Raw genomic sequence first — 26862 nt, 5'->3', positions numbered from 1 at the left:
ACCGCAAAAAAAAAAAAAAGGGAAGATCAGCCAACAGGGATCCAGTGACTCAGTGTGTGTCTCATTTTGAAACGGGCAGTATGTGTGTTAAAATAACCAGCAGCCCACAGAGATGGATTGGAGAGCTTTAGTTTTTAAACTCAGAAAAGGAAGTTTTGACAGATGTGCTATGAGCAAGTGTCAATAGTACAATGAAGTAATGAATTATGTTTAAATTATAAGTGTGTGTACCCATGAGGGCCTTTGAGAAATTTAGCCCAGAAATCAGAGAAACTGTTGGTATTATATGGCTTCATTGAGAAAGTCTTAATAGAATACTGACTTAAGAATAAGAACATTCAAGCCTTCTCTTAAACATATTTTTCTGCTGTTAAATATTCTCCCCCAAAGTCCTTACTAGGTTTTTGTTAATGTAATGTTTAGCCTGGCTTATTGAAGTACTTGTGACCATCTAGTACTTCTGCTGTATCCACTTGAAGTAGCAAATACAGAATTGCTGTAGTGAATCTGGAATTAAGTCAAGTGATTTAATTTTTATCGTCAGCCATTAGCCAATTGAAATCAGGAAAACAATGATAAAGAAGCAAACTCAGAATGCATTAATATGAAATAAACTCAGATTTCTCTCCCGTTGAGAACTAGATGCTCAGAAGAGCGATGCTTTTAGCTAGAGCTAGTCTGGAGGAGTCCAGTCTTACCAAAAATCCAGAGCAACATCGTGAGAAAAGAGCATTGTGGAAAGTGTTGTGCTTTAGCTCAAAGCCTCCGTTGCTTGCAGTTCCCAGTGAGACTCCTGCTCTCTTGAGTTTTTTTGTCAGCGGTGAATGTCAACATATAACATCCTTGGCATTTTTTCTTCCTTGAATGGAGAGAAAGAAAGAAGCTCTCTATGAAAGACCTGGATTAATAGAGTTGAGATTGGTGGATGAAAGTCCTAGATTTCAGGAAATCTTCACTATGGAAATCAGCCATGAGATACGCGTTTTTTCCTCTTGGTAACCAACTGTGTTGAATAAAAAGAGACAGAAGGAATGAAAGATTACTAAGGAAATGTTCTGCCATCGTTGGGAAGACTTCCATCTCCAAAATGTCTTATTTAGCAAAGCAGTTAACATTTTACTATGATTTTTGGTGAAAATGTTTAAAATGAAGGATCAAAAGAGGAAAGATAATTTATATCATTCCTTCCATCTTTATTTTTTTCTTATTTTCCAGGAAATTGTAGTGAAAATTATAACCAAAAAACTTGGAGAGAAATATCATAAGAAAAAGGGGATTGTTAAGGTAAGAACATGGAGTTATGATGGAATTTGGTGAAGGAGCTGGCATGTGGCTGAGTAAAGCCATTTTGATTCTCCTTAAAAATCAAGTCCTAGTAACAGAAGCAGTGTGTCTAAGGTTCTCGATGGTTCCATGAAAGGAAGGCTGACTTCCCAACGGTTGAGGAAATATTTCATTTCCAACCATAGTTTATACTTAACTTTTGTCGGCTTTCTTACTAGAGCAAATGGTATGTATGAAATCCCATCGGCACCTCTTAAAAAATTCAGTGAGCGCACCTTGCTAGTAAGTAAGGTACATTCCCTTTGTTAATGATGGGCAATGTAATAGTGCCCCAGAGTTCCAAGGAGGACTTCCTTGTGGTTTGCCTGAGAGACTTATCTTTTGATTGCTCTAGGATTTTAAAATTTAAAAAAAATCAATGCTCCAGTCTTTTTCTTTCTTGTGCTTTTCCTGAGTATAGTTTCATGCTAGCACCCACCCTTGTGCATGCATAAGTTGCCCTCCTACTGTACTTGAAATGACACAGAATTATCCCTCTCATTGTATTTCTTAAAGTCTTATTCTAAGGTCACCAGCCTTTTCTTTCCAGATGAAAACCTTAACTAAGCTTTGAATTGAATTCTTTAAGAACCATAGCCTGAGGTCATATATGGCATCTAGAAAATAAGCTCCATTGATACAAGGAGTTACTCTTAAAACAAGTTACTCTTACCTTTTGGTTAGAATTTCATTGTTTACATTTATTTCTGTCCTTTGGACTTTGTGTTCACATGTCTCTTCTGTTATAAAAGTGTTGGTTTTACATGGCAGGAAGTAATTGACAATTACACCGCTGTGGTGAAGATGATTGATTCTGGAGACAAGCTGAAACTTGACCAGACTCATTTAGAAACAGTAATTCCAGCACCAGGTAAATCTTTCTGCAGACCATTTAATATACCATCGAAATAAGTGATTCCATTCTTTAAAACCTTAGTTTTTGACGTTACTTGATAGTTCTGGGTACGAGTTTCCTTTTTAGAAACATATAACTGCCAATATAACTGATCCCAGTTTGACTTGGGGAGGTGGTAGTTTACCAGTCCTCTGAGAAAGCTATTTTGTGGCATAAATAAATTTTCCCTTTCTAGAATCTTTGTTTTCTCTCCAGAAGCAAATCACAGACATATCTGGATAAAATCAATCATATTAGGATTATTATTAATATATTTGTTTAGCTATTTGAGATGGTAAAGTAAAAGTCAGTATTATTTTGCATTTTCTTTTCCTTAATTGTCTTACGCATATCTAGTATAAATGCTTCTGTAGTTAGGTTGTTTGCCTCTGACCCAGACTCTTCATGGTGGTATCATTGCTGGCACAGTGATAATGTTAGTCTCTAAAACTTCTGTTTATCGGATCCTATATTCTTTCTCCATAAAATAAAATTCATTTTATGGATTAGAAATTGTGGACTTTTTTTTCAGCTTCAGTAAGATGTAATTAACATAAACTGCATCTGTATAAAGTATACAATTTGATGTTTTCAACACATGCGTACTCCCGTGAAAACCACCCTTACAATCAACTTAGCAAATGTGTCCATCACCCCACAGAGTTTCCTCCGTTTCCTTTATAGTCCTTCGCTCCCTGCTGTCTCCCCCGTCCCCCACGCAACCACCAGTCTGCCTTCTGTGACTATAGATTAGCTCATAGTTTTCTACAATTTTATATAAATAAAATCATACCATGTGTCCTGTGTTTCTGTCTGGCTTCTTTCACTAAGTACATCATTGTGGATTCATTCACGTTGTTGTGTGCATCTATACTTTATTCCTTTTTATTGCCAACTATTTCATTATGTGGATGTGCCAGTTTCTTTATCCAGTCACCTACTGATGGACATTGGGGTTGTTTACGGCTCTTGGCCATTACAAACAAACCTGCTATATGAGCATTCACATACAGATCTTTGTATGGATATATGATTTGTGTTGAGAAAATTCTTAGAGATAGAATGGCTCAACCAAACAGCAGGCACATATTTACGCTTTTATGAAACTAGCAACCATCTTATGATCTTAAAAAGAGAGAAATTAAAAGTTAACTGAATTTTTTCTGATTACTTCTGGGCTCTGGGCATCTCCTCCAAGAACCTTATACTCCTTGGTATAAAATTAAAACATCCCTTGACAAATAAGTAGAAAAAATGAGGAGTCTTGTGATGTTACAGTTATCAAAGTATCTACAGACTGTACTGTAGCATCATACAGATATTAAATGGTTAAGAACATCTAAGAGAAGAGTTTTGTTTTCTACTATGTTGATTCAGTGTAATTGCATTTGGCTGTAAGAAAGTAGAAGAAAGTGGCCATTTTCTTTGTATTAAGTGTTAACCCTTTTCTGTTACAGGAAAAAGAATTCTCGTTTTAAATGGAGGCTACAGAGGAAATGAAGGTACCCTAGAATCCATCAATGAGAAGACTTTTTCAGCTACTATAGTCATTGAAACCGTAAGTATAGTTTACACAAAGACGGAAATTTCAAAATGCTTTTAAAATGTGCTATGGTTTTTTTTCATCGGATTCGTGTTTTAAGTTTGGGCTTTCTGTTTGCCTTCTCTCCTATTTGGAAATCTATAAGCTTATTTTCTCTAATGACTGACATTACTAAAGCATTTTATTTTCTGATTACAAAAGAAATTCCTTATGTGTCTTAATCTGTTCAGGCTGCTATAACAAAATACCATAGACTGGGGTGGCTTTAGAAACAACAGAAATCTATTTCTCACGTTTGTGGAGGCTGGAAGTCCAAGATCAAGGCACAGGCAGATTCGATGTCTGCTGAAGGCCTGTTTCCTGGTTAATGTGTCCTCACATGGTGGGAGGGGAAAGGGAGCTCTCTGGGATCCCTTTTTAAGGGCACTAATGCATTCTCAGGGGCTCTGCCCTCATGACCTAATCACTTCCCAAAGACCCCACTTCCTAATACCATCACATTTTGAATGTATTGAATGAATTTCGACAGGGACACAAACATTCAGTCTCTAGCAGCACTCTTGGATAAAAGCTGAAAAATACAATTTAATATAAATAATTTTTAAAATTGCCCGTAAACCTCCAGGCAAATGATAACCTCCATTAATATTTTGGTCTGTTTTTTTTCAGTCTTTCTATTTTATAACATTGTATATATTACACATAGTTTTATATCCCAGTTTTTTTCCCCCACATCTAACATAAAACTCAATCTGCCGTAGTGTGATTAGTGGAGAATATATAGTCAGAGTTAGTGGGGGAAAAGCCACAGAGATCAATAATACTTTTTAATGTCCTTCTTTCTTTCATAAAGGATTTAAGGTAGAAGAGATCAATAAATAGATTTTAAGAAATCTGACATTTAAGTAAAATTGTTCGTTGACTTAGAACTGACGGTCCACTGACAGGTCTGCGCATGAGGCTGAGTGAGACCTGAGCTGTCTTCAGAAGGAAGGGTCTGAAACATGTTTTTTCCTAACTGCCTAATTCTTTTTAGATCCCTGCGCTACCGCACCGTGTATCTTTATCTCTAAACGAGAAGCTTTTTCATCTCCACTACAGGAAGTTTTAGTGTTTGGGGGAATAATCAACTTCCTGAAGAGTTTGATGAAAGTTTTGGGCTCTCTGCAAGAAACTGCACATAAACTGCCAAATTTTATGTGTTCCCTTTAAGGAGTTCTCAGGTCCCCTGAGCCCAGCTATGAACTGGTTTGAGAACATGTGTCTCAGGAAAGCTTTCTAGAAAAACCATTTAGGTTCTTATTTGAAAAAAATCACATTTCAGTAAATTAAGCATTTTTTCCCTGTCCTTGAAAATACTAACCTAATCACCAACGAACATAAACTCTAAGGGGAAAAAAAAGGAACAGGGAATGTCACCTGTCAGTAGGGAATTTATTAATCTGACTACATGAACAGATTGAAGTTCTTTTTTAAATCAGTTTTTTTTTTTCTGATTCAATCAGCATAAGATCGTGGAAACTCTCGTATTTCCTTGGCAGGTTGAATTTCCTCTACTTTCTAGTTTCCTAATACTATCCAACTTACATCCCGCTTCACGTTTTCATCTAAGGGAAACAGAACGACTCAGTACTGTTGAGGATATTCTAGGTTCCGTCCACAGCTTTGGTTTCCAGTCTGTATGATTTTCGAGAGCTGCTTTCTTCCCGGCCTTGCTGTGAACCCACAGCTCCATCTTCCCCTCTAATGCTTTCATCGCTCTCAGAGCCGGACGGAGATAGAACCTCAGAGGTGATCCGCAGGGAAAGCCTTTCTGGTTGATTGCAAAGCAACGTGTACTCTTGGGGGAGGAAACCCACATGCAAATTTTTTGGTTTTTTCTTCTTCTTTTGCAGCCTGCCTCCATTAAAAATATCTGTGCTGGTTTGTGCATGTCGGTCAGCTTGTCTCTACGTCCGCATGTTTTCTCCAAGTCAATGCCCTGAAAAACATGAACTTTTCGAGTGGTTTCTCCTATTTTTATTATTTCTGGCATCTTAAATTTTAGTATCAGTATCATAAGATTTGGAATTTACACATTTATTAAGCAGATTTTTTAAATAGCTCACAAATTGTTCAAAACCAGCCCCAACTTTTTAGATACTTGCCTAGTTAACCCAAGTCTGGCCCCCTTCTTTATCCCTTGCTTGGCCTTCTTATCACAGAAGTGTAATTGACCTTCGACCTTTAAACCTGATGATGTCAAACTGGGTCATGCTTTATCTGGGAATTTATTTCCTTTATATGTAATCATTATAGTACATTAAAAGAAAGACATTTTAAAAGCATTTTTTAAAGGAAGGTAAAAAATGTTAAAATCTCAGCCCAGGGTTAGAGTCATCATCATCATTTTATATTTTGCAGTGGAGAGGACCAACTTTTAAATTTTAACTGAAAGATTTAATAATAAGAGTTAAGAATTATTGAGCTTGGGCTTCCCTGGTGGCGCAGTGGTTGAGGGTCCGCCTGCAGATGCAGGGGACACGGGTTCGTGCCCCAGTCCAGGAGGATCCCACATGCCACGGAGCGGCTGGGCCCGTGAGCCATGGCCGCTGAGCCTGTGCATCCGGAGCCTGTGCTCCGCAACGGGAGAGACCACAACAGGGAGAGGCCCGCGTACCGCAAAAAAAAAAAAAAAAAAAAAAAAAGAATTATTGAGCTCATATGCATATTATGTTCCAGATGTTATTCTGAGCACTTTATATGTGCTAGCTCATTTATATTTCTCAACAAGTCAGTAATGTAGGGTACTGTTACTGTTCCCCACTAGGGGATAATGGGGCACTGAGGGGTTATGTCACCTGCTGAGGGTGGGGTTTGAACTTGGGCAGTCTGGGTCCAGAGCCCATATTCTTAGCCTCTGTGTTCCCAGGCTGTATCAGCTTTTATGACAGGTATCATCTTTCATTAATCCAGTTTTCTTTCCCCTTTCCCTTTTTGTTGGATATGAAGGGAACAAGAAAATATATTTCAGGTTGGTCTCATTTTCTGTAATAAGACCAGCCTGTCACAGCTAACCTAGACAAATATCTTTGAGTATGAGGATTTGTATTGCTTAAAATAATATTTGTTATTTAAAAAAAAAAAAACCAACTGATAATGGCACAAACATGATAGACATTAACTTCTCATTTTGAAGTGCAGAACAGGTCTTCTGAATCAGGGAATGGCTCTTTTCTTAGGGGTGATTTGTGAGCCCAGGGTCCTTCTAACTGGTGGCTCTACCACCTTCAACCGGGGTTTTGACAGCTGCCGTGTCCATGTGCTTCAGGCAGGCCGCGGGGAGCGTGACGGGTTGCCTGTGGGGGGGAGCATGGCCTGGGCCTGGAAGTGGCCCGCGTCACTTCTGTTCCCTTCCTTGGGCCAGAGCTCCATCTCATGGCATACCTGACCACAGGAGGAGCCAGGAAGTGTGACTTGCTCCAGGAAGCAGAGGAGATACTGACCAGCTAGCCAGTCTCTGCCACAGGGTCTAGAGGTAACACATGCCACATAGCACTGAAGAAACTACGGCCAGTTCTTGATGAGGTTGCCGTAGAATGCTTTAGAATACTTGTAAAATTCACAGATGTGTACAGCTGTTAGGTACCTTAGTGGTATCTTAGGGATGTGAAAAAGGCAAATTTGGATCCAGAAGTGTGTGTCCTTTTCTTGTCTTATAAGTACATGTGTGTTCTTAACCTCTTCTTCAATTATTTTAATTTGTAGGGCCCTTTAAAAGGACGCAGAGTTGAAGGAATTCAATACGAAGACATTTCTAAACTTGCCTGAGTTTGATAACTTGTTAACAGCACATTAAAATCTTAAAGCATCAAATTGGTGTTCACAAAGGCATTACAAGACTCTACTGTGTTAGGGTGTTTCTTTTGTATAAAACAAATGGATTTATTTAAATATTACTGTATAGTTGTTTAGCTAAACTTACAGAAAAATCTAGTTATGTCTCATGAAGTATCAAAATTGTGTAATTTTGTCTTTGTTATTTTTATTTCCTTTGTAATATTTCCTTGATGATTTTTTATCTTCATTAAAAGGACATTATTGTAAAGTGTTTTATATAGGACAATTTAGAATCATATAGTTAGAGGAAATCCTTCATATATTCTAAATTTCTATTTTCATCAGTCAAGTAGTAAAGTTGAACTGTAAATATAATTACATTTTAAAGAGTCAAACTATAAATAGAATAGCAGCTTTATTGAGATATAATTCACACACACCATACAATTTCACCCATTTAAAGTGGACATTTCAGTGGTATTTAGAATATTTACAAAGTTGTGCAAGCACCACCACTATCTAATTGGAAACATTTTCATCACCCCCGAAAGTAACCCTGTATCCATAGTCACTCCTAACCTCCCCTCTCTCCCCAGCCCCTGGCAACTACTAATCTACTTTCCATCTCTGTGTGTTTGCCTGTTTTGGACGTTTCATATAAATGGAATCATACGATATGCGGTCTTTTATGACCAGCTTCTTTCACACAGCATAATGTTTTCAAGGGTTATCCACGTTGTAGCACGGATCACTATCTCATTCCTTTTCATTGAACAATTATCCATCATATGGGTATACTGCATTTTTAAAAAACTATTCATCAGTTGCTGGATTTGGGTTGTTTCCGCTTTGAGGCAATTATGAATAATGCTGCTGTGAACATTCGTGTACAAGATTTTGTGTGAACGTACGTTTTCAGATCCTAGGATTGGAGTCAGTCATACTGTAACTCACTCATGTTATACCATGTTTAACATTTGAAGAGCTGCCAGGCCGTGTTCCAAAGTGGCTACACCATTTTACAATCCCACCAGCAATGGTGAGCTGTCCATTTTTAAATAAGTAGGGCAGCGTATTATGAAGGGATACAAAAGACAGGAAACCCACCTCACAGTTGCTTATGGGAAAAAAAAAAGGAAGTTTATAGTTCATATAACTGTGAAGGAGCAGACCCTCGATTCAAGTGAGATTCAGGGTGCAAGCAGTCCAGATTCAGGGCTGGGCCCCTGTCATCTCTGGCTTCTGTGTTGGGTTCATTCAAGGTACTTTTCAAAACAGCAAGATGACTGCCAGCATCTCCAGCCTCCAGGTTTACATCTTACCCTTCTGTCACAGTTCCAGCAAAAAACCTGGGATTGAGTCTTATGGATCCACACCGGGACAGATCATTCCAAGTAAAAGGATTGGAATACTACCGACTGGCCAGACTTGTATTGTATTCCAACCCATGGGCCATCCCTCTGGAACCCCACCCTTAGGGGAGGGGTGATAAATCTATTATCAGAAGGTGGGAGAGTATTTGCTGGTGAACAGAGACAGAGGAGGCAGCGAAAGAAATAGTAATAGGGTGATGTCAGTAGCTTTACAGAAAATGCTATGGGATGAATTAAAGCGTTTCCGAAATAGCTGGACAGCATCGTACTGGGGAAAGGAGCTGGATTTTGGAGTTGGGCAGACTTTAGGTTGAATTTTGGCTATTCTATTCACTAGCTAAGTCATCTCAGGAAAGTTAATGTTCTCGAATTTCAATGCTTTTAATGTATAAATTGTCAAAAATAGTGTGTCCCGGCAGGGTTGTTGTGAGAACTACAGAAAATGCATATGGAGTGTCAGACGTAAAGCCCGGCACTTAGTAGGTGTTTGATAAACGAAGTGAGCATAGTGTCAGTAAATGGGGGCGAGCGTTTGTGACCTGAGGAATTTCCATAAGGGGAATGGTTCTCCCTGATTATAGTGGATAAATAAAACATGACAAATTTCATAGGCCTCCCCCAAATCTGTAAGTTTGGAATCAACTCAGTGGTTTTCTTCTTAGAAAACCATGTTTCATCCCTACCGCCCACATTTAATTCTTTTCTCCAGCATCTTCCTGAAATTGTCACAGGATAAAATAAAGTAGCATTATTGAAGGTCAACTTAATTGAAAAAAGTCTGAAGCACAAAAATATGATGCTAGACTGTAGAACCTTTTTTCCTGTAAGTTTTTAGAGGCCAATATGGTTATGTTAAGCAGAGAGACTGCAGACACCTAAAATCAAGTCTTATGTAGACTTTTTTCTCTATTTTCTTTTCTTTCTTTATTATTATTTTTTTGGCCGAGCCACATGGCTTGCAGGATCTTAGTTCCCCATCCAGGGATTGAACCTGGGTCCCCTGCAGTAGAAGCGCAGAGTCCTAACCACTGGACCGCCAGGGAATTCCCTGACTATTTTTTTCTTTTTAAAGCATCGTAAGCTATTCTTTTTTTAAAAAAAAAAAAATAGACTTTATTTTTTAGAGCAATTTTAAGTTCACAGCAAAATTAAGCAGAACGTGTAGAGATTTCCCACGTGCCCCCTGCCCCCCGAGCCACAGCCTCCCTACCATCAGCACCCCCACCAGATGGTGCATCTGTTATAACTGATGACCCTGCATGGACACGTCATCCTCACCAAGCATCCGTAGCTGACGTCAAGAGTTCACTCTTGGGATTGTACATTCTATGGGCTTGGACTAATTTCTAATGAAATACATTCACCATTATGGTATCATGCAAAATAGGTTCCTCAGTCTGAACATCCACCTGCTCATCCCCCCTCCCCTGCCTGCCTCCATCAACCAGTGATCTTTTTACTGTCTACATAGTTTTGCCTTCCCCAGAATGTCTGGTAGTTGGACTCATACAGTATGTAGCCTTTTCAGACTGGCTTCTTTTACTGGGTAATATGCATTTGTTTCCTCCACGCGTCTTCTCGTGGCTTGATGGCTCTTTTTTTTTTAAGTGCTGAGTAATACCACCTTATCTGTATATACCACAGTGTATTTATCCATTCACCTACGGAGGGACATCTTCGTTGCTTCCAAGTTTTGTCAACTATGAATGAAGCTGCTATAAACCTACGTGTGTAGATTTTTGTGCAGGCATAAGTTTTCAACTCATTTGGGGAAATACCAAGGAGCGTGGTTCCTGGATTGAATGGTAAGATTGACTTCCGAAGTGGCTGTTCTGTTCTGTAGTCCTGCAAGCAATGAATGAGAGTTCTTGTTGTTCCACCTCCTTGCCAGCATTTAGTGTTGTCTTGATTTTGGCATTCTAATAGGTGTGTAGTAGTATCTCATTGTCTTAATTTGCAATCCCTAATGACATATGATGTTGAGCATCTTTCCATATGTTTATTTGCCATCTGTATATCGTGTCTATTCAAGTCTTTTGCCGTTTTTAAATTGGGTCATTCACTTCCTTACTGTTGAGTTTTAAGAGTTCTTTGTATATTTTGGATGATCGTCTTAGATAATATCTTTTGTAAATATTTTCTCTCTGTCTGTGGCTTCTGTTTTTGGAAAGCTGTTCTTTTTCACCAGCTTGCTTGAGGTCATATCAAATTATTGGCATTGATATCTTAGGAAACCAAATTCCTTGAGTTTTCTTCATTAGGAATGCCGTCAGATCCCATTGCCTTATTTGCTCTTTTTACCCTTGTGTACTTCTAACTGCCTATCAGTTTTTGCTGACACGTTTGAGTGAATTTATTCAACAAACATTTACTAAAGCGCCTCCCCTAAGTAAATGATCGCAGGAGGTGCTGGAGATAAAAGGGTGAGAAGCAGGTGTAGGCCCAAGATGGGTGTCGTGTAGGAATTGACAATGTTTAGTGAATTGATATTCAAATGAAATGATTGGCCGATAAAGAGAAATTAGCTAATTTGGAGTGGCTACTTAAAAACCCGCCCTGGGACTTCCCTGGCTGTCCAGTGGTTAAGTCTCTGCGCTCCCAATGCAGGGGGCCTGGGTTCCATCCCTGGTCAGGGAATTAGATCCCACATGCCGCAACTAAGACCTGGTGCAGCCAAAAAAAAAAAACCCGCCCTGACTTTGACATACCGCAGTGAGAGACCGTTACGGTTACCCGTAACGTAAGTAGGAACTGTACATACCTCAGTTCCTACTCTGGTGAAATGGGATCACAGGATTAGAATATGGCTCAGCCTTCGTTGTAAGGTCATCATTAGGTAGACTGAAGTGACCCCAGAAACGTTAACTGGGTAATTGAATCACTATACCATTAAAAGGAAGCGTCCTTGATTTTTCTTTCTCTCACATGGATATTTCAGAAAAAGTCACCCATGTAGACTTTGCCAGTGTGAAAAAGTGTTTTGTTTTGTTTCGTTTGTTTGTTTGGTTTTTTGGCCATGCCTCATGCTTGCCGCTTGCGGGATCTTACTTTCCTGACCAGGGTTTGAACCCGGACCACGGCTGCTGAGCCCTAACCACTGGACTGCCAGGGAATTCCCTGAAAAAGTGTTAAGAAAGGAATAAGACTACTAAATTATTACAGCATATAAGCATTTTTATGTATCTAGGCAGCCAGGTAATTTCTACTTTACTGGGTCTTTGGAGTCACTTACAGCTCTTTCGATTGGGATAAGTCTGAAGAGAAGATGTTCCTCCTTATGGTATTAAGTGATCCTTTAAAGCAAGTAGAATGACTTGCATAAGACCTCATACCATTAGGTACTAAAATAACTACTGATTCATAGTTCATTTTTACTACACATAGAGACACTCTCTAATTCCCTTTTTTTTTTTACTTATTTCTTTGGATTGCCAATTTTCCAACTCTAAGAAGCCTTGTTTAATTTTCAGATATTTAAAAACACAAACAAACAAACTTATGACAGAAGTATGACCTGAACGCAGTCTTGTTTCTCAAACAAAGGCTCTTATTTTCCTGACAGTTCTGACAATAAGACATACATATCTAATTGGTTTAATGGGAACTGTTTAGATTGATACTTACAGAAAGCTTTGAAGATAGGCTACTTTTGTCCTAAAGAGGAATATATCTGACAAATACCAGCCCTGTAATACCCCAGCTTTATACAAAATTAAATATTGATCAATTACCAGTGGGTTCCAAGGTGTTCAACGAATAAGCGTAGATAATTGTCAACTTGTTTTTCTTCATCACTGAGAGCATAATACTTTCAGAACTAACCAAGAGGCAGACAGTGGAATAGTTCCTTCTTTTTCAATGATTCCCATTAATTTGGTTTCTTCATTTGAAATTCAAAATTGATTATTCACTTATAATTCAAAATTAATTATATAGAGAAGGCAATTTTCTGGTCTCAAGAGGGACACATGTGAACAGTATTAATCAGGTTATTTTTTACAGGAAATGAATTTTAAAACACCAGCTATTAATAAAAGTTTTGATAATTTGAATAACATGGGTTTGATTTTAAATCTAGTTTCTTTTGCTAGGACTATGTTGCTCAGTACTCTGCGTGTAAATTTACACCCCAAGATTTTCATCATTATTTTTAAAACTACTGAGCATGTTAAAAAAAAAAAAAAAAAAAAAACTACTGAGCACATGTAAAATACTAGGAATAGATCTAACCTTATATAGCTAAAGGTAGCTGATTTAAGGTCAAAATTTTTTACAAAGTAACCAGTATAAGAACCCACTTTTGAAGTTTGTGTTGAATATTAGCATTTTAAGATTAGTATTTTTGAAATAGGGATAGAAAAGATGTAATAGATTTTTTTAAAAATCATAGGTGCCATAGGTGACCAATTTTTATAGAGGAATGAAACTAAAAGGCAATGCTATTTACCTCTTCAGCACTGAGGTTATCTTGGAAATTATAGAAATAATCACGTTTAATATTTTGCAATTATGTCAAAAGATGATCACTTGCTTTCACAAATATTGGTTGGGTATGTCCAAAAAGAGGTAGTTTTGTCTACTTTATAAAATGAAAAATGGTTTCAACCAAATTATGGAGAGAAAGCTTCATAAAAATGTACCTTAAAAATTTTTTTTAAGTGCAATTTCATCACTTTGGCCTTTGAACATATATCCATTTTCAGAATAGATTTAAAGGAAAGTTATAAACAAAGGAAAGCACAGAATGATAATGGATCAGACTTGCACCAGCCTCCATAATCATGTAAGGCAATTCCTTATAATAGATCTCTTCTTTTATATATATACCATTGACCCCTGAACAACATGGGTTTGAACTGCATGGGACCACTTGTATGTGGATTTTTTTTATTTTTCTTTTTTGCGGTACGCGGGCCTCTCACTGTTGTGGCCTCTCCCGTTGCGGAACACAGGCTCCAGACGCGCAGGCTCAGCGGCCATGGCTCACGGGCCTAGCCGCTACGTGGTATGTGGGATCTTCCCAGACCGGGGCACGAACCCGTGTACCCTGCATCAGCAGGCAGACTCTCAACCACTGCGCCACAAGGGAAACCCCTGTATGTGGGTTTTTAAAAAACAAATATAGCACCTGTTGTTTCATTTTACAGATCTTTAAAATTCACTAAGTATGGGGAAAAGTTTGTGTTTAATTAGAGATCACAGTATGTGGAATCAAAAAACTAGGGTTTGAGGACTTCCCTGGTGGTTCAGTGGTTAAGAATCCACATGACAATGCAGGGGACACGGGTCCGAGCCCTGGTCCGGGAAGATCCCACATGCCATGGAGCAACTAAGCCCATGCACCACAATTACTGAGACTGCACTCTAGGACCTATGAGCCACAACTACTGAGCCCACGTGCCACAACTGCTGAAGCCCACGCACCTAGAGCCTGTGCTCTGCAACAAGAGAAGCCACCATAATGAGAAGTCCACGCACCGCAACAAAGAGTAGTCCCTGCTTGCCGCAACTAGAGAAAGCCCATGCACAGCAACAAAGACCCAACACTGCCAAAAATAAATAATATAAATAAAAAATAAATTTATAAAAAAACAAAAAACTAGGGTTTGAGTCCTGATCTGTTCTATACTGTTTGTTTCCTGCCCTTGGGTGAGTCATCTATCAATTCCTTTGTCTTTGAGACAGAGATAAAAGTTTGTTGGTTTTCAACTGTGGGATTTTGGCAGCCCTAAGCCCCACGTTGTTCAAGGGCCAACTGTATATGTGCGTATGTTTATATATGTGTGTGTATATGACATGGCTATCCTACTCGTTCTCTTTCTCAGGAGAATCCTGACTAATACAGGCTTCTTGGACTAAAAAGGGTCTCTGAGGCCAACACTAAGGAAGGAATTTTGGCAAAGCATCATGGGCATCTTAGGTACCTTGGCAAGGTTATCCCTACAGAGGGTGACAGGGCTTTGTATTCATATATATATAACTACAAAACAATTAAGATAGGTGACTTCCCCTGTTCTTAATCCAACTTCACCAAATAACCTCATAACTGAATTTCCCATGTAACTGACAACCTAATAATGTATTCAGTTGCAAGGTTGAGGACCTGACACTAAAAACAGTGAAGTCCTTACAGTAAATGCCAAACCCAGGACTCCGTCTGGACGGCAGCTTGTCTCACCAATGCAGCCCTCCTCTGCACGACCTCGATTAACACACCTTCCCATCTGAAAACGCCAACAACATCCTAAAACTTCTTTGCAAAGTATTTATCTTCTTCAGGTGTGTTAACAGGTTTTATAAACCACCATGATATCTGGTTAGTTTTTAATTATTCAAACTCAAGAATGACTACAAAGGTGGCAGGGAAAAAATGTATATTTATACATAGAATTTCCCCAACTATAAACTTTTCAAGGCCATTTGAGAAAGCTGTAGAGCTGAGGCACAAAGTAGTCCTTGTAATGTCCATCGATGAAGCCTTTCCCACTGTTGTGCACAAACCAGCAAGGAACGTTGGTCCCAAACACTCTGTCTGTCCGGTAGTCCTTCTGCAGGCCTCTGCAAGGAGAACAGTGGGCGTGGTTAGGACACAGACCAGGGCGTGGCCAGCCTGTGTATCTAGAAAGAAGACACACTCTCCCTCTCTGTTTTCTGCCCCCTTCTAGCACCATATCTGCTAACACCCCTGTGCCCCATCCCCGTTCCCCAAGTCTTCCCCAAGTCATACAAAGCACCAGAGTCAGGGGCTTGGTTTAGAAAGACAGACAATAAGCAGTGTGTCCTTAGAAATTCAAATAACCTGTCTAGAGATTGACCAATATGGACTTTTCCAGGAAGGTAAAGAGTGCAAATTAACTTTCCTTTTTTATTTTTTCCCTGCTGCCTTGGAGGGGAGGCCCATGTAGTCAGAGGCAGTCCTCTTTCTGGACACGGGGAAAGGGACAAGGGGGCAGTGGGAACTGGCTGGGGGCTATGTCCTCAAGGTTGCCTAGGGCTGGTATAGTCTCCAAATTAGCCCAGAGCAAGGAAGAAGCTGCCAGATTTAGCAAATAACAATGCAGGATGCCAGTTAAATTAGAATTTCAGATAAACACCACTCATGTTCCAGCAGAAGTATGTCCCAAGTATCTGAAATTCACAATTTCCTGGGTGTCTTGTGTTTATCTGGTGAGGCTGGAAGAGGATCCAACCATCGTGCTCTGGGGAGCTGAGGCTACTGCAGGGAGGCTGTGGGGCGGAAATAACGTTCAAATGGAAAGAAGGTGGAAACGAAGCTCCAGCTCACAGGTTCCCTGCAGGATGAATCTGAGGTGCCTCTCAGCTTGACTGCAGGGGTGACTGTTCTACTTAGGAGCGACGCCGGCTGTTCCTGAGACATTCATGGTTTTCGTTTTAAGGGTAAAGAAGTTATACGGTATATTGCCATTAATGAGCTTTAAGACATACATCTTTGCGCGTGGCCCACGGGTCGAGTTAGTTTCCGCTGTGCGTCACGAGGTGCTGGCAGTAGAAGAAAATGGGGCCTAGCCTTTACCTTTGGTCATTAGCATAGAGTAGATGTGTTTACCAATCTCAGATAACTTGTTATTACTGTGATCAACTGTGCTCAGCGTTGCTTCTATGAAACACGCTTACTGACGCCCAGTGGTAACTCACTGATCTCTGGTAAACCCATGCTAGTTGAGTAGTGTACTAAGAGCCCATTGTTGCAGTTCACAAATCTATTTCTGTGGTAACTTTATTTTACTGTTGTAATTTTATGGCTTAATGATTGTTGTAATTTTATGGCTTAATTGTTGTAATTTTATGGTTTAATGAAGTACATGGAAGCCAATGACATTCGTGTGCCAAAAGAGTCATTTCTCATCGAGCAAAGTTGGCTGCTTTGTAAAAACTCTAAAAAGGCCCCGAATTCTTTAATATGATACCAGATTAGGCCTGGGTGAGACAGCTGTAAAAGACTGGGAAAAATGAAAAAGACGTATAAAAAGTTTAAACTCAGGATGCTTTACAGGTATCTATGTTCTCACTTCAAAATGAAGCATATGGATACGGTTTGTGTAAGAAAAGCTACACCAAGATGTATTCAGTAGATTCAACACAAACATGCATTCAGTGGATAAGTACTCAAAAAGAAAGCTCTAGGCGTAAGTAAAAATCTACACGTTCTTTCGCTAGCACTAAGGCGAGTAGGTGTTTTTATGATTTCTTCCTTTGATCTGCTGTTTCAGTTATCCAGCTTGTGGCCGTATGGCTTCTAATGTACGAAGGTGAGAAGAGTAGATTAATTAATCTTGGCATTTGATGGTACGTACTTATGTACCTGGTCATTTTTTGCATTTCGGATGGACTCGGTGCAGTGTCCTTACGCCAATGCCATGTATGTGTTTCTTCCTGGTGAATTGTTTAGTGTGACACAGGTAAAGCTCGCAATGGCTTTTCTTGTTCTTCTATTTGGCCGTGAGTCCAATCCTAACAGGAGCCCTTTTTGTCCCCGTAGTATATGCATCCGAGACGTACCTGGTGACAATCAGCTTTTGTCCCTTCACGTCCATGTTTGCCTCTGGCTTCTCAGGGTCCTTTCCTGGTCGCTCATTGAAGATATGTATCTTTGGCTCATACATGAACTGGCCTATGAAACAAAGTCCAGACGTTTATTTACATGTAACTCAAGGGAAGACAAAAGGACAGGCTGGTCATGTGATCCAAGCTGCATTTTGGTTCCCCCATCTAGACTTTCTGGGGTAGACAGATGTACTGAGAGGAAAAGGATGCAGATGGGGGTGGGTTCTTCCTGAGGGCAAATCCATGCTGCTCACTCATATGTCATTTGACATATGAGTCTGATCAACTGGACCCCAAGTAAAATCAAACACTCTGATGGTGGGGGTAAGGGTCAGCACCTGAGAGTACAGCTCAAATCTAGAAACACGTTTGGTTTGTGACACTATACAGTATGCTTAAATCGCCACCGTTCTTTAAAAAGTAGGGAAGGTTGACCTGGACGCCCTGCTTGTTATCACAGACTTCCTAAACCAGTTCACTTCTCTTCAGTGAGAAAAACATCTTCAGCATAAAACGTACAGTGTATCCATCCCTTCTCTTAATTTGCCCAGTATGTGATGAAATCCCAGCCCTGGGAAACTTTGGAGCAGCAAATAGTCCCAGCTATAGCATTACGAGTCGCCCTGCACTGCTGTGTGGGGTTGTAGGAATCTTGTTTCTTATTCTCTGTATATTGTGATGTTTTGACATCTTAAAAACTCCGTCTGGCTGGGGGGAGACTGCCCCTCCCTGGGAAAGCCAATTCTGAAAGAGAGCAAAGGACTCAGCCGGGAGCATGGCGGGGATCTGCAAACGGACCAAGCCAGAGCCGGGCCTCCTGTCTCTGGCCTGGGAGCCCCAGAAGGAATCATTCCAGGGCCAGGTGCCAGGCAAGGAAAGACCACCCTGTAGCCCAGTGCCCACTGAAATTATTAAGCCAGCCAACCCCAAACTACCCTGCTCTGTCCTGTCTTTGCCACAGAAACCCCAGTAAAGGCTCTGGCCTGGACCTATCTCTTGCTCCTGCTTCTGGTTCCTGACCCAAACCTGGCCTCCCCGTGGCCCTGCATGGTGAGATGTGTCTCATGTTTCTATGGAAACCGCGAGCAACGGTAAATGTTACACTCTGTCAATGACACTAACCTCTTTGTGTGTCACTCAGGCATCTTCATAAATTAAGACCAGGGTGTGGGTCCTCCCTGAACCCTTGAGTCCACACCTGTCACTTTCCCACATTCTAACCAAATGTTCTAACCTTGAGCCAAAGTTGCTCAAGACCTAGGGTGGTCAGTCCCACACCTGCCAGATGGTCCACGGACACTTTACCTATCAACCCGTGTACATTAAGAGAAAACTTGTTTGTGGGGGGGATGTAGATTCCCAAAAAGTCGACATTGATCGGATGCTTCTTCCAAACGCGATGAAGTAAAACAGAGAAGGACATCTCTTTATCCAGGGTGATAGTCACAGTTTTCTCTTTCTTCACCGAGACAAGCACCCTGGTGGGAAGTCAAAAAGGAGTTAACGATTCCGGAACAGACTCGTTTTAGAATGTCATTCCTCTCCCACCCCTAATATGACTTCACTCTGCCCCGTACAACCCCCCAGTTTTTTAAGAGCTTTACGACATTTTGGCCACAGAACGTTGATTTATCTCCCAGCGCTGAAATTCTGTCAATGTATATGTTTCCATATCAACAATGAACAGGTACTAATGGGAAGATATTACTCATAGGACAAAATTGTAGTGTTTCTGAGCACTCTGACACACTGGGCTGGATTTCAGTTGATGGATTCATTCACACATCCAACATGTACTTATTGAGTGCTTACTGTATGCCAGGCGCCAGGCTAGCACTGAGACGCACCGTGACCAAAACACATAGACTCTACTGCCAGGAGCAGGGCAGGAAGTAACAAAGTTTTTTCTGAACCTTGACCTCTTCACATTTAAAATGATGATATTGAGTTTTATGTTTGTGTCACACATGTCTGAATTTGTTGATGTAGTCACGTGTCAAGGATACGCCCTAATTCGGATGTAACTGTACTTGCCTCTGGTTAAGGATGTGGGCCGTGTCGGACCAGGACAAGACAGATGTTCGAGAGCCCCCGCTCAGGGAGATGGTCTCGGTGCTGATTTCTATTTTCATGTCCTCACGTTGGAAATAAAATCCCAGTTTCCCAAAATAGGTGCTTAGTTTTTCATTCTTGGGCTTCTTGGCACCGATGAGCTGTCCATTGACCAAAATCCCTGCAAGGAAAAAAAATGTTTTTTTCTCTCTTGTGCGCTCTTTTTCTTTCTTTCTTTCTTTCTTTCTTTTTTTTTGCACATGTGGGCACCATAATTCAAATTTATAAAACTTGACAGAATGGGAAAATTAGTTTTTTATTTAGCTTCAGGATTTACGTAATATTTTTTTCCTCTATAATTCTCATTTTATAACTATTTTCTTATGGTTTAAATTAATCATATCACAAGTTCTGCTAGTTCATACTCAGTATTTTATCTAGAATAGTTCAAATAGTTAGGAATATATTTATAATTCATTTCTCACTATCAGAGTTTGAAAAGAGTAGTTTGAAATATATATATATAAGATTTTATTAAGGTAGGAAAGAAAGAAATCCCAGGTAGTGACAGTGAAGAATGACCACGATCTAGTAGTCTGATTCTAATATAGTATCTTTTTATTTTACCTAATTCTGGATCAGAAACAAGGTTGAGGATTTTTCCAGGTTCTGAGTCAATATTGAAACAAATATTCTTTTGGCTTTTTGGTAGGTAGATGACGAAGTGTGGGTCATTTTCAACTGGAAAATATACAAAGAAAATGAAAACAAACAAAATCATAGAAAGGAAGATTAATTTGAACAGTATTTTATTCCTGAACATCTTTAATTTCACAACAACAAATGTTTATTGTGCTCCTACTATACACTAGGTACTGTTCTAGGCACCAGGGACCCAGTGGTCCAAGCGCTGTCCCTTCCTCATGGAGCTGCCATCAGAGTTCTAGGTTATCTTACAAATATAATGTATACTCGTTTTGTAGCTATCACATATATTCTAGGCTAGAGAGAAAAAAATGAATAAGCAAGACATTAGGAATAAGAAACACAAGCATACACACTATATGTATAATATATACTACAAATGCACTACATATGTGTATATACAGTGACTGTGTGTATATATAGGTAAAATACCTGTATTTTTAAGTAGTCATACACAGTGCATAAAAATAAAAAAGACATAATATTACCTTTTGGCATACAGATTAATATTGATCAATTCCAAGAGCAATGAAGGATCAAGCTATTCCCAAGAAAGTACTCCTTTGTTACTAGACACCATTATTCTGGCTGATCTTTTTTGTTTGTTTGTTTACCCATTCAACAAATATTTGGTAAGAAAAAAAACCAAACCATGTGCAAAACTCTGAATTATGCAACGCTTGGTGTAGCTATAAGTAAGTCATGGTCTTTACCTTCAAGAGAGAAACAATTTAATGAAGGAGTGACAAAGACTCTCTCCTGGGACTAACTCTACTCAGGCTTCCCTGAACTCTTCAAGTTTGACCTCAACTTTTGGACTTCCATGTTCCTCTCTGCATTGTCTAACTTTAGCAAAAATCCTACTAAGTAGGTTTAGCTAGAATCCCCCACCCTCCAAATCTGATCACCCTTGATATCTATTCAGGTTCCTCCTCCCCCCACCATCCTCAAGTGAGGTCTGATTACCTGGCCTGCCTTCAGCAAGAATCCTGTTAGGTTAGTTTAACCAGAACCCCCCCCTTTCCACGGATGTTTCCTCTTAGTAATATTCCATTTACTGACCTCAGCCTGGTTTTTGTCTGTAAATTCCCACTCTCCCATGGTGTGTTCAGAGTTGAATCTAATCTCCCTCCTGCACTGCAATACCCCAATGCAGTGGTCCCTACACCCATCATGAATAAATTGTTCCTTACCGTGCTTTAACAAATGTCTGAGAGGTTGCTGTTTTCTAGATGCTATCACAAAGCTCTTTGCAAATATTAACTAATTCTCACCGCAGTCCTGCAGAGGACAAGTGACCTGCCCGAGGTCACATCACAGCGTTAATAAGTGGCAAAGTTATGACGCAAAGCCACGCTGTCTGATTACGTGCCCATTCTCCCAACCATCCTGATATGCTCCTTCAAGTGTGTGTTTGGGAACTCGAAATGGAGGATAAACTCATCCAGAACTGGAACAAAATCTTGTACTTCTTTGCACCCCTCACACCACCCAGCTCATGCTCTGTAGTCAGTAAATACTTGGTTAATTGATTTTGTGTAGGAGCTGGGCATGAGAGGGCATCATTACAACACGCAACGAAGCTTCCCAGCTCTTTGTTTTTTTAATCAAAAAAATCATTTTATTATGATAGCCTCTTCTTTCCTCTACACAAATAGGGTGTTTTGAGATAACTTGGCTTGAAGGAAATTGCTTTCATTAAAGATAATCATGGGTTTTGCCATTTTGATGAACCTAGATCCCATCCATCAGACCTTTTGGTGAGCAGCAGCGAATCAGTACTGCCCTAATGAGTGGATAGACGTCTACCAGAAACAAAAGATCATACTGAAGTTAGTCTGTGCAGCCTTCCATTCTGATCAGGTTGGAGGGAGATTGAGGACCTGGGGTTAATGGGTGTAAGACTAGCCAGCATTTACCGAGCTTCTCCTGGGAACCAGGAACCTACTTTAGAACCACCTTGCAGGTTATTATCATCCCCATTTTGAAGGTGGGCTGAGACCTATAGATGTTTCAGTGTCCAGGCCAAGGTCATGGGGGCAGAGTTTGACCTCAGAACTGTCTGACTCTCAAGACCTTGTCCTTTTGGTTGCCTCATACAGCAGAGACAAGAAACTCGGAGCAAGCACTGCATTCTTACTGAGAAGAACACTTCAAAATAAATTGGCTCGGGCTCTACATGTTTCTATGAAAGTTTTATTTTGCAAAGGAACAGTTTAAGTGACTCATGAACTTGTCCCTGCAATCAGATCTTGCTCTCAGAAGCCACTCGTTGGAAACACATAGTAAAAATGGCTGTTGTGCCAGCACAGCAACCTTGGACACATAGATTCCCTCCTCATGTGCCACCTTACGAGGCTGTCACTCTGAGAGTCACATGCAGCGCCCTTCACCAAAGCTCCATAGTTGGAGGTGATGTGGGAGGGGAGTGGAGGGACCTCTGTCTGAAGCATCGCCACCAATGGAAGCGTGAAGAAGAAGATCACCTTGGGCCCCAAATAACAATTTCAGAGCCAAGTCGTAGAGGTGGGATGTTTTAAAATCTCTATCAAGATACTTATTAAAGATATTTAAAGATATCATAAATATCCATTCAGAGTCCTCGCTGTGTTCTCTCTGTTATAATTCTGTCAGGTGAGTGGTAGGTGTACAGTCCTGAGAAATCAGTTCTGAGGATTTCTGGATAGAAGAGTCTTACATTCCAAGCAGTCTAGAAAAGCAGCACATTTCTAAGAAGCTACACCAGAAGCTACTCTGATATTTAAACTGCAAACCACCCGAGTTAAGCTGGTACTTTGGACCTTCCAAGAGGGAGAGGGATGTGCTCCTTCTTTGAATGTTGAAATTTACTCCTAAGTAAAAGGCAGAAAAGGGACACAAGCTTTCTACATGGGACCAGCCAACGGGTAGGCAGTGGAAATCCCTTTCACGGAAAGGCATAGTGCAGAGCAGGAACAGGAGAGAAGATAGTTTTCTATTTCCTCCAGGCAGCCCCTCTCTCTGGTTGAGAAATAAGACCCTGCAGAGGTTGATGACCAGAAGGCAAAGAAAGAATCCGCACAAGGAAGCCAGATGCAGCTGCCAGGACCCTCGCGAGGAAATTCGTTTTCCTGGCTTTCACACGATTGCATCTGCTACCCAGGCCTGCCACTGAAACCACTGGTAGAAAGATTTTTAAATGCTGAGCAAAACTAGGATTTTCAAATATGCTGTTGATTAAAATCAAGTAAGCAAATTAACAAACAACCTCACAAAATAATGTATGATAATGCAGTTATATAGGAAACAACATTCAAGTATTTTTGATTATAAAGTTGATAATAACACCTATTTAGGGACTTTCCTGGTGGCCCAGTGGTTAAGACTCTGTGATTTCACTGGAGGGGGCACAGGTCTGATCCCTGGTCGGGGGAACTAAGATCCCACATGCTGCATGGTGTGGCCAAAAACAAACAGAACACCTATTTACTGAGTGACTATAACATGCTAGCTCTTTAAAGATGGTTACACATTTAATTGACAGCTATGTAAGTAGCTTACATCATGATACTTACGTACTACCAGCTACACAAGTATCATGAAGCCTGTTTTCAAAATGAAGGAAGTGAAGTGCAGAAATGTTAAGTAACTTAAGTTCAAATAGTGTCATGAACAATCTCCAAAGAAGATGTCCTTTCCATTGATACCCATTGGCCCTCCCCACACGAGAGGTGCATCTCTTCCATCCCAGAAGGTTTGCCTTGTACAGTTGGAAATGGGGTGCTATGGAATGCGTTGTCCCCCCAAATTCATATGTTGAAGCTGTAACCACCAACATGATGGTGTTTAGAGGTGGGGCCTTGGGAGCTGATGAAGGTTAGACAAGGTCATGAGGGAGGGACCCTTATGATGGGGTTTGTGCCCTTATAAAAGAGACACTGGAGAGCCTGCCCTCTCTCTCTCTCTCCAGTGCATACACAAAGGGGCCATGTGAACACACAGGAAGACAGGTGCTCCCTACAAACGAAGAAAATGAAATGTACCCGGCTGGCACCTTGATCTTGGACTTCCCAGCCTCCAGAACTGGGAGAAATAAACTTCTGTTGCTTAAACCACCCAGTCTATGGTATTTTGTTTTGGTGGCCCAAGCTGACTAATACATGGGGCCATCTTCTTTCCATGGAAGGCAATGATGCCTATAGAAGGCTTCCAGTTTTACCAGGATTTTTTAAACGTATACCAATGCTCCATGGCATTATGGTCCAATTGAGATCTGGGATGTGGAAGCATTGTGGAAGTTCCCTTACCTCTCATCACGTGTGGAGGAGGGGTTGTCTCAAGCACTGGAGCACCAACCGCGGGCATTGGGACCATTGGTGTCGGTGAAGGGTTCACCCAAGGTGGGAATGAATTTGGAGCAACTCTGTTGCCATAATACAGGGCACCTGCATAGAAAAAACTGTATCCATTAGTTTCCAGGTTTACTTTTCCATGGACATTGCTTACAATATCAAGAATCTGTTTTATGCAGACAGACCCCAGAGGTTTTCAGCTAAGGTTTTCTCCCATTATTTTTATTCCTGAGTTCTCTATCTTCCAGCTCCTTCTGTCATCATGCTGTGAGGGCCTGCTGTAGGCTTCTCTGCAGAGTCTGGGTCGTGGGCTAGGGTCTGTAGTAGGAGGAACCAGCCCTCGGAGGTTGGGGAAGGACCTTGTGCCTTCACCATAAACTGGGGAGATAAGGTCCAGCCAGACTCTGGACGGCATCTTCTCGGATCTATTCCTATCCACTCACCAAATGACAATCAGAAAGCAATAAGGATTTACTGTATAACACGATATTCAATATCTTATAATAACCTATAATGGAAAATAATCTGAAAGTACATATGTATATAAAATGGAATCATTTTGCCGTACACCTGAAACTAACACCATATTGTAAATCAACTATACTTCAATAAAAAAGAAAACAAAACAAAACAATCAACTGAACGATTTAGTTTCCCAACCAACCAATATCCCCTACTGGTTGCAAAAAATTCATTTGGGGGCTTCCCTGGTGGCGCAGTGGTTGAGAGTCCGCCTGCCGATGCAGGGGACATGGGTTTGTGCCCTGGTCCGGGAAGATCCCACATGCCGCGGAGCGGCTGGGCCCGTGAGCCATGGCCACTGAACCTGCGCGTCCGGAGCCTGTGCTCCGCAACGGGAGAGGCCACAACAGTGAGAGACCCACGTACCGCAAAAAAAAAAAAGTTCATTTGGCTTTCTGATATGCAGTCAGCTCCTTGTCTCTGAGAAAAAAATGCCAGTTCACCTAGGCATTTTATTCAGGGGATATAAAATCACCTATAAATGCCAGGTCATCTAGCCTGAGTTTCTCCCTGCATAAATTTAGCTGTGAGGCTCCAGGCTATTGTAACTGGAAGTCAGAAGTAAGAGTTTCTTGAAGCCTGGACCACTGTCATAAAGTTGGCATCTCACTTGGACAGAATTAAAAATGCAGAAAACGATCCCTCCAGTGAATGCTGGTCATTCTCAAGATTGTTATAACAGGACCAGTCCCTAAGAAAGGGAGGAAGGAAGAGATGAGTAAACCAAGCTCTTCTAAATGTGGGCACACGTGCCCTTGGGTGTACCTTGGGACATTCCACGAGACACAGAGATCGTGGATAGCTTTTACGGCAATTTTGAGCTTCTTAGCTTCCATATATATTTTTCCCAAGAAAACCCTTTCTCCTAGTTTAGAAATGGAAGGCACAGCTTTTTCCTGCCTGCCTCACCAAAAACCTCCCGGGAACTAAGTGTCCATTTGAAAATCGGTGTAGTGCCCCAAAATGGAATAACTCCAATGTCTAGGAAACAAATCTATTTGTAAGTGAGACAGTTTTCAATTCTTTGCTTTCAACAGGATTGGAGAAGGGCCTGACATGTCATCTGATAGACCATTAAAAATACTTTTTTGAGTACTAGATTCTATATGAGTTTTGTATGTGACTTCAAAGAAGTTCAGATAAGTGACTGCCACTGCTGTAACCAAGTTCTTTCCATTCCTGTTTACTTTTATCTATGTCAACAAGGCTCATCGGGACTTAGGCTTATAAAAAAATATCGGGTTGGCCAAAAAGTTCGTTTGGGTTTTTCCGTAACATCTTATGAAAAATTTCTCCACCAGGTAGGCAGACTCACCTGAACAACAAGAATGGTCTTGTGGAGGGGAGTCTGCCAGCATGCGTTCATCCCCGGCATCATTCTCAATCACCAAGGATGTGAGGGGGGTCACTATATGGTGATCCAGAGACATCTGCAGGATTGTTTTTGTAATTTTCCTTTTCACAGCAGCTGTAGGAGCCAGGCTCCTGTACTCAGGAAACAGAGACATTGGACAGCATCACTAGATTTAACTCCACCACTTCTGGGTCCAACTGGGACCCTGGGGACCATGAGGTAAAACAGAATTAACTGGCTTCATGAAGCTTAGTATTTTGTCTATCCATGCAGTCCTAAGGAATTTTTAAACAGATTAGTATTTTTCTTAACTGAAGTATAGTTGATTTACAGTGTTCTCTGTGTTAATTACTGCTGTACAGCAAAGTGCTTCAGTCATA

At 40.6% G+C, this 26862-nt stretch overlaps 2 protein-coding genes and 1 non-coding gene across 5 annotated transcripts in view; 1 reads left to right on the top strand and 2 right to left on the bottom strand.

Moving 5' to 3' along the window:
- The window catches only part of KIN (Kin17 DNA and RNA binding protein), a 57504-nt gene that overhangs the window by 29245 nt on the left and 1397 nt on the right, over positions 1-26862 (top strand). Inside the window, exons 10-13 of one of the 3 annotated variants that reach the window (XM_067700840.1) lie at positions 1216-1284; positions 2095-2194; positions 3676-3776; positions 7509-16787. In XM_067700840.1, the coding sequence (XP_067556941.1) occupies positions 1216-1284; positions 2095-2194; positions 3676-3776; positions 7509-7571 (333 nt within the window). In that variant the 3' untranslated portion in view covers positions 7572-16787. The other 2 variants (XM_067700830.1, XM_067700849.1) reach the window with 2 other exon arrangements.
- Positions 9924-9996, bottom strand: TRNAR-UCU (transfer RNA arginine (anticodon UCU)). The gene has a single exon. It is a non-coding gene; the product is annotated as a tRNA-Arg (tRNA).
- The window catches only part of ITIH2 (inter-alpha-trypsin inhibitor heavy chain 2), a 37515-nt gene continuing 25963 nt past the window's right edge, over positions 15311-26862 (bottom strand). Inside the window, exons 15-21 of the mRNA XM_067700824.1 lie at positions 26444-26613; positions 24562-24699; positions 20198-20311; positions 19553-19751; positions 18824-18996; positions 17474-17585; positions 15311-15511 (exon numbers count right to left, since the gene is read on the bottom strand). Of these exons, the coding sequence (XP_067556925.1) occupies positions 15364-15511; positions 17474-17585; positions 18824-18996; positions 19553-19751; positions 20198-20311; positions 24562-24699; positions 26444-26613 (1054 nt within the window). The 3' untranslated portion in view covers positions 15311-15363. The remainder of the gene's footprint in view (positions 15512-17473; positions 17586-18823; positions 18997-19552; positions 19752-20197; positions 20312-24561; positions 24700-26443; positions 26614-26862) is intronic.

The sequence above is a fragment of the Pseudorca crassidens genome, chromosome 1 (assembly GCF_039906515.1).
Source record: "Pseudorca crassidens isolate mPseCra1 chromosome 1, mPseCra1.hap1, whole genome shotgun sequence".
In the NCBI taxonomy this organism is placed as follows: domain Eukaryota; kingdom Metazoa; phylum Chordata; class Mammalia; order Artiodactyla; family Delphinidae; genus Pseudorca; species Pseudorca crassidens.
Note: the sequence above shows the minus strand (reverse complement) of the source record. Positions and strands in the feature narration are given on the sequence as shown.